Below are 13764 nucleotides of genomic sequence, written 5' to 3'. Positions count from 1 at the left end.
CCCCAACAGACCAACTCCAGTCCTCCAGTATCCCCCCAACAGACCAACTCCAGTCCTCCAGTATCCCCCAACAGACCATCTCCAGTATCCCCCAACAGACCAACTCCAGTCCTCCAGTATCCCCCCAACAGACCAACTCCAGTCCTCCAGTATCCCCCAACAGACCATCTCCAGTATCCCCCCAACAGACCAACTCCAGTCCTCCAGTATCCCCCAACAGACCATCTCCAGTATCCCCCAACAGACCAACTCCAGTCCTCCAGTATCCCCCAACAGACCATCTCCAGTATCCCCCAACAGACCATCTCCAGTATCCCCCAACAGACCATCTCCAGTATCCCCCAACAGACCAACTCCAGTATCCCCCAACAGACCATCTCCAGTATCCCCCAACAGACCATCTCCAGTACCCCCCAACAGACCAACTCCAGTCCTCCAGTACCCCTCAACAGACCATCTCCAGTATCCCCCAACAGACCATCTCCAGTATCCCCCAACAGACCATCTCCAGTATCCCCCAACAGACCATCTCCAGTATCCCCCAACAGACCATCTCCAGTATCCCCCAACAGACCATCTCCAGTCCTCCAGTACCCCCCAACAGACCATCTCCAGTACCCCCCAACAGACCATCTCCAGTACCCCCAACAGACCAACTCCAGTCCTCCAGTATCCACAACAGACCAACTCCAGTCCTCCAGTATCCCCCAACAGACCATCTCCAGTCCTCCAGTATCCACAACAGACCATCTCCAGTCCTCCAGTACCCCCCCAACAGACCATCTCCAGTCCTCCAGTATCCCCAACAGACCAACTCCAGTCCTCCAGTACCCCCAACAGACCATCTCCAGTCCTCCAGTACCCCCCCCAACAGACCATCTCCAGTCCTCCAGTACCCCCAACAGACCATCTCCAGTCCTCTAGTATCCACAACAGATCATCTCCAGTCCTCCGTACCCCCCCCCCCCCACAACAGACCATCTCCAGTCCTCCAGTACCCCCCCAACAGATCATCTCCAGTCCTCCAGTACCCCCCTAACAGATCATCTCCAGTCCTCCAGTACCCCCGCAACAGACCATCTCCATTCCTCCAGTACCCCCCAACAGACCATCTCCAGTCCTCCAGTACCCCCAACAGACCATCTCCAGTCCTCCAGTATCCCCAACAGACCATCTCCAGTCCTCCAGTACCCCCCGCAACAGACCAACTCCAGTCCTCCAGTACCCCCCCCCCCCCCCCCAACAGACCAACTCCAGTCCTCCAGTACCCCCAACAGCACACATTTATTTTGTAGCCATGGACAAAAACACCTGATTCAACTTGTCAAGAGCTTGATGATTAGTTGACAAGTAGAATCAGGTGAGTTTGTCTGGGGCCACAACAAAAAATAAGTATTGTTGGGGGGTACTGGAGGACCGGAGTTTGAAAAACACTGCAATAGGGGATGCCAGAGATGATGAGGATATCAGCCAGGGTAGCATGAGGAGGCCAAGGGAATCACTGTAGGGTTGAATAGTAAGGCTCACTTCTCACTTGTTTAACAGTGGTACTGTAACCCCCAAGGCAGCTGTAACCCTATAACTGTAAACATGTCCTGAAGTGTGTAATCAATGTTCTGAATGGTTCTGGGGAATGGATGACAATGTGATAAATTAGCTGATTGATTTGTCCTCTGGGGGAGCTTGTTTGAGGAGCATGGGAATGTTGGTGTCAGTCAGTGCCTTACTGGATCGATTAGGCCTAGCTCCTGGCTAGTTCAGTGAGCTGAGTGAGACGGACTAATGTTGGTAATTGCGTTTTGAAGGGATTCCTTCTCATCATTCAGCAGAAAAAAGGAAGACTAAAGAATAACACATAAAAAAGACTAACACATCTCTCATTACCATACAGCATCGCGTTAATTGAAAGTTAATCAGAGTTCTTTCTTTCTCTTTTGCCTCAGGAATCTCAATATCGGCTCTCATCAGCCCCCTCCCATCCAAACCCATGTGGTCCGTTTTCTGTCTTTCAATTACTTATAAGAGTCTCACAGAAAGAGCATTACCTGTAATAGTAGGCCTATTGTTTGTGTGGTATTATAAAGTTTCACGTGTCAAGTCTTTACAGGGTGTTGTAGTCCTGCCTCTGTAGCCTGCCGTTTCCCCGTCTTAATCTCTCGAGGGGTCCCAGCCCCAATCCTCTGAGTCATGCTAATGCCTAGCTGTTTGTTCATAGCAGAACAGCACATGCGTACACACATACACACACGAGGGGTTGTTTTTTCCAGTTCTGTTTTATTTGTCACATGCACAAGCACAGTGAAATGCTAAACTTGCAAGCCCTACCCAACTGTGCAGTAATGGCCCCTCAGGTGCTTTATTCATGCCTTGACTTAGAGGATAAAGGAGCGGAATGGAATGCCCCCGGGAGGTGTGTGAGTGAAACGTGGGCCCTCTCCCTTTACATAGGCCTAATTTACCCTGTATTCACACGTCTCTGGCCTGGGGTTGAAGCATTCCTAAGAGCCAGATTGCTATGAAGCAGAAACTAGGCCTATACATGGCCCATTTTCAAATATTTTATTCACCTCAGAGTTTAAAAAAATATTGAGAATCTGTTTGCACCTTTTCCACAATCCGCCCAAGCTGACCCATATTCTTCTGTATTAGGCTAGTGTGGTTCAGTTTTCCACTGCCTTACTGGAAGTTTAAAAAATATTACTGTCCACACACTCTGCCGGCCGCCATTTTAATAACTGTCTCTCTGTCCCCATCTCTCTCTATCTTTCACTCTCTTGTTCTCTCTCTTGTTCTCTCTCTCTCTCTCTCTCTCTCTCTCTCTCTCTCTCTCTCTCTCTCTCTCTCTCTCTCTCTCTCTCTCTCTCTCTCTCTCTCTCTCTCTCTCTCTTTTTTTCTTTCTTGCTGGCCCTGGCTTCCCTCTGTGCACCCTGGGTACTGCAGAATGATCGGCCACTCGATGGGGATTCACCGAGGAGCTCTCACCTGTGTCGCCTCCTGCCCTCCGGCCCGCCGCCTGCCCTCCCTCTTCTGCACCTCCTCCACACACATCATGAAACTGGTATTAACTGAATGGCAATTGATATGGATTTTTACTGATTCCAGTAGACAGTGAAGCAACAAAAACACAAAAAGGGAGGAAAAGCCATATCTCATTTTCACACGTCCTTCTTTACACCAAATAAACCTGCCTGTAGGGTGCTGTTTTAGGCTGCCTGCACAGGCCCTCCCTGAAAACAACACCTCTCTGGAAAACACAAGGAATGTATTGTACGCTTTGAGAGATTCTTCCTCCTACCTGATTACCTCGTTTGAGGACATCGACGGCAGAGGGAGCTATACTTTGAGGACCAGCTCACATCAGGCGCCACCAAGCCACCGGTGTATGCATACAGATCCTTTTAAATTTTTTATATATATATATATTGTTTTTCTCTGGAGCCTGAAGCGCTGTGCGTTTGGCTGTGTGCATGCCGAAGAAGAAGAAAATGGCTCCCCAGAACTCTGAGGCGGATGCTATGCAAGTGCAGGGGGTGATGGTGGTCCCTACTGCTAAGAAAACCACCACAGGCTCTGCTGCCACAGGGGATAGAGGAGGAGGAGGTGGAGGAGGTGTGGTGCTGGAGTCATGCCAGGAGGAGTCGGTGAGCGAGGGGTCTATAGACCGGATCCCCCTGCAGCAGTGGGTGATGCATGGAGCCGTCATGTTCGGACGAGAGTTCTGCTACGCCATGGAAACGGCCTTGGTTACGCCTGTACTGCTGCAAATAGGTGAGAGAGATATGAGACGGAACTGTGCAGAAGCATGAACATTGTACACATATAAACACCTGCACGCACACACACAGAATCCAGAATTATAGGGACGACCCGCGTGACAGGTAGGTGAATTCCCATACTGTACACATGCTGTTGAAGCTGTAAAGACAGCACATCCCAACCATCGTAAACACTGGATAACAATTCAAGGCATGTTGTCATCATTCCTGCTCCCTTCCTGTGTCCCTGTCACATTCACAGCCCTAATAACAGGCCTGCCTAGGAAAGAGAAGGCTGAGGTTAGGGCTGTGGCGAACATGACATTTTGTCAGCCGGTTATTGTCATGCAAAAGGCTGCTGGTCTCGCATTAATTGACCGTTAATTAACATAAACACGTTTAGCATCTGATGCTCCCCTTTGGAACATCTACATTTAAAAAAGTCTAATAAATCAATTGAATATAAACCATCACACAATAAATCCATCACACAATAAATCCATTATTTATTTAGTCAGGTCTAAAGAAACATGATATGAAGAAAAAAAAATTCAGATGAACAGAATATGAGTTGGCTTACTGTATGTTATCTGGCTAGGCTCCATGCCATAGGCTGTAGTCTTGTTCATTTTAGCAAACAGGATATGCTTCTAAGTCCCATGACATTGTTTTATATTATATGATTTTACAGTGACAAGAATATAATTGTACTTAGCTGAATAAAATAGAAAGGATAGTTTTCCCATTGAGGAACAAGGACAAATATCAAGTGGTTATGTTGAGCATAAAAGTGTTCATTTGAAACATATCCTATATGCTAGATTGAGTTATTTGGCAACATTAGTTGTGAATGATGCAAACCTTAGAATGTCTTAGAAATCAAAACATATATGGGCTGCATGATGCGACTAGAGGCTGTAATGATTTGAGAAAGTTGCAAAGCTCGCACTCTGTTCCTTGCCTCAGGCTGCATAGCTGTTCTCTCATCAAGTCATCATATTTTCACCCATCGTAGTATTCTCAATTTAATCTGGTCTTTACTAATATGTAAAATGTGTTTCGATTTAGAATTGCCTATTATCAAATGGGCAGGAAGATGGGCAGGGGAAAAAGACATGTCTTCTGTTTTCACTCGAATAGCGAATGGAGGCTGCGCGCTTTCCCGCCAGTACGTTTTTCAATGATGCCTGGTAGGCTACTTCGGTTATATAGCAGAGCTGTGCTTAATATGAGCAGCTGAGAAATACATATAAGAACACTTATTTCGGTCTATGTATTGTGTAACGGCACAATCAATTTTAATTTAGGGTATTTTTCGGGTTTGGGCTCATAAGCCTATACGTATTCATTAGCTCTAATATGAGTATGGGTGTTTTGAATTAATCATCCCCTTAGAATGCGCTGTCTGTTTCGTTGTTAGGCTTTGAAAAAACATCCACAACGACCATGTTTTACAACCTGCTGTCTTCAAATTGATCACCAGAGTCAGGTGTTTAAAAAAATAAAAAATAAGCACTATTCTGTTTTGATGTGATTTTTGATTGTATTTGCATTTTCTGTCAGAGTGGTTAGAGGGACAATAGACCCCTGAGTACCAGGCCATCAGGACCCGATGGTCGTTAGCAAGTTAGGTACTACCAAAGCATGTCCATACTACCAAAGCATGTCCAGAGGGCATAAAAGGACATTAGTGACTCACCGGTCACATGGCATTTTACTGCAGCCATGACTCATGACTGTTGGTGTGGTGGTAATATGGTCACCGCAACAGCCCTAGCTGAGGTCCTTTTACAGCTGATTAGACTTTCAGATTAGATGCTATCAGTGCTGTAAACAGTATATCATAATGTTTGACTGACTGGCCAAGGGGCACTGCTTTGGGCAGCAGTGTATAGACACTGGATGTGTGATTTAGCAGAGGATTAGAATAACCACGTGGGGGGATGCAGTGATACACCAGTGATCTTCTTGACTAATGACAGTGAGCTACAGCTGTAGATAAAAGATCTCCAAATGATAAATACTTTTTCAGATCTAGTGAGGGGGAGGGTCTGTGTTTCCATTCGTCCAGCTGATACATTATTAATGTCATTGAGTCTATACAGATAAAATAAATCATCTGTGATTGACGCCACTCAGTTGACGAAACAAGCCTACTTCTTGGGACCTAACTGTGTCGGTGTGTTAGTTGTTGTGGTGTTTTTAAGTATCGTGCGTTCTACTTAATTCAGTATTTTCAATTGCAAGCATGAAGTAAGTGTAAAGGAAATCAAACCATGTTATTATCAAGTGTAAGAACATCAGGCAAGTGGGGAGAAGGCAGAAGCCCCCTCTGAGCTGTATTCCATCATGGCTGACGCCAGTGTTGATGCCAGTGTTTTGAAGGTGTAACTAGCTGGCTGTTCTGTCCTCTACTCTAAGCTCGCTGTTACGTCTGCTTGGGGATTACAGCTCTCTGCAACACCACAATCCTTCCTGTCCTGTCAGAAAGACGACCTACCTCACGGGAGGGGTGTGAAGGAAGAGATGAAGAGCGATATAAAGGGCGAGGCGGGAGAGAGAGGGCTCAGCATTCTCTGGCCCGAGCTCTGACTGGGCGCTAACCTTGTTTACAACTCTAACAAAGTCACATCTCCAGCAATCGTGGAGCCGTATGTGTTCCCTGGCAGCCGCTCTCACGCTACGTCTCAAATGGCACCCTATTTCCTATATAAGGCACTACCTTTTACCAGACCTCCTCACTCAGACATACTGCGTTTCAATGATGGTGTGGAAAAGTGACATATTATTCTGGGTTACGTAAGTCAGCCATGGTACTGGAGCTGAGTCCAGTCCAGGGAAACACCCCTGTCTAAGTGAATTAGTGTTTGACTTGAGTAATGTCTGGTAGTGTTCATCATAATGTGAGACGATGCCTTGTCGTCCATCATTACGATCTGTTAAAATGTCCCTTCATTCTCTCTTGTAAAGTATGCAGTCAGACAATATCACACTGGTTGATGTGTTTTTTTTGGGGGGGGTGGGGGGGAAATCTACCCTTGTTTAGATTCAATAAATTCCATTGTACATTATCAGGGTGCATCCCAAATGGCACCCTATTCCCTATGTAGTACCCAATATAGTACACTACTTTTGACCAGACCCCTATGGGTGTCATTTAAGATGCAGACTCCGTTACGCTTCTCCATAGTAATATGCAGACATAGGCCACTAGTCCAACTAGATGCCCCCCCCCAGGGAATAACCTAGGTGCCTGACTACCCTGTCCCCTGCATTCTGACCATCAGTTTCCTCACATCGTTTTGAGAAACACAGAGGAGTTGAATTGTTGTTGATGTGGAGGTCAGGATGGCCTCCTGATGTAACTCCTGTGTATCTGCACCTCACCTGGTTCAGCCATCAACAGGCAGGTCTCATAGGTGATGTTGACACAACCCACTGTAGTGAAGGGAAATGGGATATTCCACTAGACCAGGGGTGTCAAACATACGGCCCGCGGGCCGGAACCGGCCCCCAAGGAGGTTCGATCAGGCCCGCAGGATAATTTGAAAGTGGAAAAAATGCATAAAAGACATGGAATTAATATTTTTAATTCGCTGCAATTCATGGATTATCCGCTAAGGGGCGCACTCTTTCCATCAGAGTAGAAGACAAGCCGCATCACTGAGACAGACTGAAAACAGCAGACGGTAGCAATGCGCCATCTGCTGCTTGTTACGACGTTGTTAATACCTTGGTCTCTACCTCTCCGCTACACCCTCATTAGCCAAAATGTCGTTATCCAAACGGAGAAAAGTAGATAAGGAGTGTAGAATTTTCAAAGAAAAATGGACCACGTCCTATTTATTTACAGAGATGCACGGAAAACCTTCGTGCTTGGTGTGTTTGCAACAAGTTTCGGTATTGAAGGAATATAATATTCGACGCCACTACGAGACTCATCACAGCGAAAAATATGACGGCTTGCAAGGACAACTGAGAAGAGATAAGATTAACGAATTGCTGGCGGGTCTGAGGAAACAGCAGTCAACTTTCATCCAGAGCCGAGAAGTCAGTGAAGCAGCGGTAAAAGCCAGCTACCTAATTGCTAGCGAAATAGCATTAGCATCGAAGCCGTATTCCGACGGTGACTTTGTTAAACGATGATATTTTTCAGTACCAATTAAAGTTTTGTGCCTTTGTACAATCAGTGGGATCAGTTGCAATGCATATTTGTGAATGATAAAAGTAAATTGCACATTTGTCTAAGGAAATATGAGGTGTTTCATGAAATGTTTTGTAAAAGGATAGTTCATTAAATTTCAATATTTTCCTAATGTTCTTGTGCTTCTTTACACCAAAACAAAGGAAAGACATGATATTTTGGTTATTTATAGCAGAGTATGGTATAATTTTAATGGTCCGGCCCACTTGACATCTCCCTAGCCGTATGTGGCCCACGATGCGAAATGAGTTTGACACCCCTGCACTAGACGGTTCAAATACACTTATTCATATGTCAACAAACATCACTGTAGGATGGTGAGAGTCAGATTCAATTGAACTGATACAATTTAAGACACCTCAATTCCTTAGTCTCTGTTAGTTTTGATTGCTGATCAGCATTCTAATAATGTCACTGTTTGATTGAGGTCTCGCTTTAGCACCTTTTTTTTCACTGATGGTTCTACATCAGCCTTGAAGTATGGGTCGCAGACCTGTTAATAGTGGGTTGCAACGTGTGAGTAAATGTATAATTATTTAATTGATTACTGTAATAGATTTGGCTAAGTGTAACTGCTCTCACTGTTCAGTGCGCTCTCTTAGCAGCAGCAGTTTCACACAGCTGTTTGGCAGTGTGCTTCGCAGTTTACAGGAACTTTTTTCCCCGTCAGTTTTCTTGAAGATCATTCTGCGACCCACACGATGCAGCACTGTCGTTCAGCAGCAGATGATGCGCTGTCAGCCACTGACTTGTCATTCCCACTCGCCATCACTCACCACTGTCATCAAATGGACTCGAGCTAGCCACAGTTCTGACTGAGCTCAATCGTCATGAAACGCAAATGCAGCAATGAGTTGCTCTCTCTTGGTTTCATACAAACTTTGAGAAATAACAAGGGGCACCCACAATGTGTTTTGTGCGGGGAAGTGCTTAGTAATGAGTCTCTCAAAACTAACAAATTAATATAACGACAGGTCCTGACCAAAAATCCCCAGCATGACGGTAAACCCAGGGAGTTCTTTCAGAACAAGGCAGAATGCTTCAGGAAGCAATGTTTCGACAGTGGAAAAGTCAGCTAGCAAGGCATTTTTGTCATTTTATAACAGGTGATGATAAGCAGAAATAAGGGAGTACTATCTCATAGTAGTAGATGTGAGTTTCTCTTTCAAACAATCCCCTGGCCTTGTACACAGCTAATAGCTAACGTTAGCCAAAGCAAGCTAGCTAGCTACTGATAGTGTAATAGTAAATACAGATGAAGATGAACAATGATCAGGCCTGCTGTGCATCTTACTGTATAAATTATTGTTGAAAGAAAGTCTAGGTTGGAACTGTTGCTGTTAAAATACAAGTAATAATTTTTTATTCTGAACTGGAATAAACGGATTGAAGCAAGATGCTTTTTGAGGCAAACACACTCACACAGTTCTGGGTTGTTCATCTACAGCAGGAAGTGGTCTCCTGCCTGTCTGAGAAAGCAGTAGATGTTCTAGTCCAGTTTGGCACCACATACCTATGCAAGTCAGGGTTCTCAACTCTGACATACTTAAAAAAACAAGTACAGAAACAGTTTCAATGCTGAGTATGACCTTAGTGTTGCACTGTTAAAAACAGAGTCCAGAATAGACATTCTTGTTGAAATATTCAACCTGTGTGATTTGATCAATCAGTTTATTCCAGTTCAGAATAAACTAATATTTACTGTATTTTAACAGCAACAGTTCCAACCTAGACTTGTTTTTAACAATAGTTTCTACAGTAAGATGTACAGTAGGCCTGAATTTTTCATCTGTACTGTTGTTCTATCAAACTCTGTGTGTGTGTTCTGTTATACATCTGTGTGATGTGATCAATCAGTTTATTCTAGTTCAGAATGAAATGTATTTATTGTATTTTAACAGCAACAGTTCCATCCTAAACCGATATGTAAGAGTGTTTTTAATGGGGAAAAATGAACATGAATAGCTGTTTATATGGGTATTTAATTGTTATTCGTTTTAGCCTATATTTCATTTGTTTTAGCCATAAATGTAAGTGAGGACTTGGTGGACTGTATATTCTTTAGGTTAGGGTCTACTTTGTGTTCTCTCCCATGTGCTGGTATGGGCACACATGACACACAGGTAGGATTCCAGTTGAGGTGTTTAATAATGCTGAAGATGCACAGAACAGTGTATTTAGTATGGATGGGCTAAGGCACTTAGTGGTCTGGCAAATATTAACAAGGACGTGCACTGGCCTTGGCTAACAATGAAAGTTAGCTGGTGGGAAAACACAAGGATGACTGGAACTTTCTCTCACTTCACTTCTCTCCAGCTGATCTTCTACTCTGAGCTGGAGATCACCCAGAATGCTCCACTTCACCAGTGGGCGGAGCTACAGCTCTGATATGTTGAACTAACATTACTGATATGATTAACTACAAATACTAAACAGCCTTTTGTACAATAAGGGCAATGAAATGTACCAATATTTACGCATAGTTGCATATTTTCATAAGCTTGGCTCCCAGGAAAACACAGAACTTCTCATTTACAGTGGGGAGAACAAGTATTTGAAACACTGCCGATTTTGCAGGTTTTCATACTTACAAAGCATCTAGAGGTCTGTAATTTTTATCATAGGTACACTTCAACTGTGAGAGACGGAATCTAAAAAAAATCCAGAAATAAAAAAAATCCAGAAAATCACATTGTATGATTTTTAAGTAAATAATTAGCATTTTATTGCATGACATAAGTATTTGATACATCAGAAAAGCAGAACTTAATATTTGGTACAAAAACCTTTGTTTGCAATTACAGAGATCATACGTTTCCTGTAGTTCTTGACCAGGTTTGCACACACTGCAGCAGGGATTTTGGCTAGGCCACTCCAGGACCTTGAGATGCTTCTTACGGAGCCACTCCTTAGTTGCCCTGGCTGTGTGTTTCGGGTCGTTGTCATGCTGGAAGACCCAGCCACGACCCATCTTCAATGCTCTTACTGAGGGAAGGAGGTTGTTGGCCAAGATCTTGCGATACATGGCCCCATCCATCCTCCCCTCAATACGGTGCAGTCGTCCTGTCCCCTTTGCAGAAAAGCATCCCCAAAGAATGATGTTTCCACCTCCATGCTTCACGGTTGGGATGGTGTTCTTGGGGTTGTACTCATCCTTCTTCTTCCTCCAAACACGGCGAGTGGAGTTTAGACCAAAAAGCTCTATTTTTGTCTCATCAGACCACATGACCTTCTCCCATTCCTCCTCTGGATCATCCAGATGGTCATTGGCAAACTTCTGACGGGCCTGGACATGCGCTGGCTTGAGCAGGGGGACCTTGCGTGCGCTGCAGGATTTTAATCCATGACGGCGTAGTGTGTTACTAATGGTTTTCTTTGAGACTGTGGTCCCAGCTCTCTTCAGGTCATTGACCAGGTCCTGCCGTGTAGTTCTGGGCTGATCCCTCACCTTCCACATTATCATTGATGCCCCACGAGGTGAGATCTTGCATGGAGCCCCAGACCGAGGGTGATTGACCGTCATCTTGAACTTCTTACCTTTTCTAATAATTGCGCCAACAGTTGTTGCCTTCTCACCAAGCTGCTTGCCTATTGTCCTGTAGCCCATCCCAGCCTTGTGCAGGTCTACAATTTTATCCCTGATGTCCTTACACAGCTCTCTGGTCTTGGCCATTGTGGAGAGGTTGGAGTATGTTTGAGTGTGTGGACAGGTGTCTTTTATACAGGTAACGAGTTCAAACAGGTGCAGTTAATACAGGTAATGAGTGGAGAACAGGAGGGCTTCTTAAAGAAAAACTAACAGGTCTGTGAGAGCCGGAATTCTTACTGGTTGGTAGGTGATCAAATACTTATGTCATGCAATAAAATGCAAATTAATTACTTAAAAATCATACAATGTGATTTTCTGGATTTTTGTTTTAGATTCCGTCTCTCACAGTTGAAATGTACCTATGATAAAAATGACAGACCTCTACATGCTTTGTAAGTAGGAAAACCTGCAAAATCGTCAGTGTATCAAATACTTGTTCTACCCACTGTAGGTCCCAGGCTGAAAAAGTTTAAGAACCCTTATTCTACATGGATCCCAAATGTTTCTACGTGGAACCAAAAGGGTTATCCTGTGGGGACAGCCAAATAACCTTTTTGGAACCCTTTTTTCTAAGAGTGTCATAACAGTGTCATGGATCTTTAAGTGTAATTTATGGTGAGTCAGGCTGTGTATGTTATGTCAGTCTGGTCGGTCTAATCTGTCAGTTTGTCTGTCTGGTCTGGACCAGAGGACCTTTCCTGTCAGGACCTTTATGCCATTTCAGAGACATTATAGCACTCAGAGCAAGGGAGGGAGGGAGGGAGGGGGGAAAGAAGAGAGGGGGATAGTGATAACAAGAGGTAGGAAGAAGGGGAGGGAGGGTAGGACGCATGCAAGGTTTATGGAACAAATCAACATTTTTGGAAATGTATGCCCAGGCTGTTGATTTCCTCAGTACGCAAAGGTGTGTGGTTGTGTTTCTGCCCCTTTCCCACAGTCCCCCGCCCTTTGTAGTCCCTAAACACAGGGAACTACCTCAGCAAAGATGTCTGGGGATGTTGGAATAATACTCTAATTAACATTGTTGGGAATTTAGTTTTTTTAGCTTCTAAAAGGTACAGAATTAAAAAGGAAAATGGCAGTTCCACTGCTTCGTAATGTTGGTAATACCGTTGATAAGTGTTTGTGGTCTGAATCTCCTGTGAATGTTTGGCTGGCAACTCAACAGAGCTGCGGCTTTTCCCAACAGGAACCTACTCATGGCTCCTAAACGTGGGAACAGGACAATGACAGGAGAATAATAACCCTGTTTCAGGGCATTTCACTATTTTTTTTCTTCTATTTTTTTTACCACATTCATTGTTTTATTACTTTCTTCACAGAAGGTTAATGACCACAATGTGACATTTGTTTATATGAATTATCCTAGCTCACAACACCTGAACCAGACAATATGTGAGAACTAACCAGTACATGGGAATATAGCTAGTATTACAGTCTACCTGAATAAGCCCTTGAGCAATTAACATTGTACCAGCACCAGACAATGTATGGAAATAGAAGTATTAACATTAGTCTATAAATTGAAGCTACTTTATAATCTACATACATACATACACCAAGTGTACAAAACATTAAGATCACTGCTGTTTCCATGATAGACTGACCAGGTGAAAGCTATGATCCCTTATTGACGTCACTTCTTAAATCCACTTCAATCAGTCTAGATGAAGGGAAGGAGACCGGTTAAAGAAGGATTTTTAAGCCTTGACACAATAGATACATGGATTGTCTGTGTGCCATTCAGAGGGTGAATGGGCAAGACAAAATATTTAAGTGCCTTTGAACAGGGTTTGGTAGTAGGTGCCAGGCGCACTGGTTTGTGTCAAACTGCAACGCTGCTGGGTTTTTCATGCTCAACAGTTTCCCGTGTGTATCAATAAATGTCCACCACCCAAAAGACATCCAGCCAATTTGACACAACTATGAGAATCATTGGAGTCAAAATGGGCCCATCATCCCAGTGGAATGCTTTTGACTCCTTGTAGAGTCCATGCCCTGACAAATTGAGGCTGTTCTGAGGATTATATGGAGTGCAACACAATATTAGAAAGGTGTTCCTAATGTTTTGTACACTCAACGTGTATTAATAATACCAGTATACATGACATCCGTCCTAAATTTAATCTTGTCCTGTTATATAAAAGAATGGCTTAAGGTTATGGATTTGCGCTCTAATCTGCATGAAGCCAGGCTTGCTTGACAGGATGTTGGGA

At 44.0% G+C, this 13764-nt stretch overlaps 1 protein-coding gene across 2 annotated transcripts in view; it reads left to right on the top strand.

Moving 5' to 3' along the window:
• The window catches only part of LOC129830981 (solute carrier family 45 member 4-like), a 90218-nt gene that overhangs the window by 30300 nt on the left and 46154 nt on the right, over positions 1–13764 (top strand). For both annotated transcript variants that reach the window (XR_008755662.1, XM_055893909.1), the window contains exon 3: positions 2941–3768. Coding sequence is in view for 1 of the 2 variants with exons in the window: in XM_055893909.1 (XP_055749884.1) it covers positions 3468–3768 (301 nt within the window). In the remaining variant the exon portion in view is untranslated. The remainder of the gene's footprint in view (positions 1–2940; positions 3769–13764) is intronic.

The sequence above is a fragment of the Salvelinus fontinalis genome, chromosome 32, assembly GCF_029448725.1.
Source record: "Salvelinus fontinalis isolate EN_2023a chromosome 32, ASM2944872v1, whole genome shotgun sequence".
Classification (NCBI taxonomy): Eukaryota; Metazoa; Chordata; class Actinopteri; order Salmoniformes; family Salmonidae; genus Salvelinus; species Salvelinus fontinalis.
This window is presented reverse-complemented; position numbering and strand designations above follow the sequence as displayed.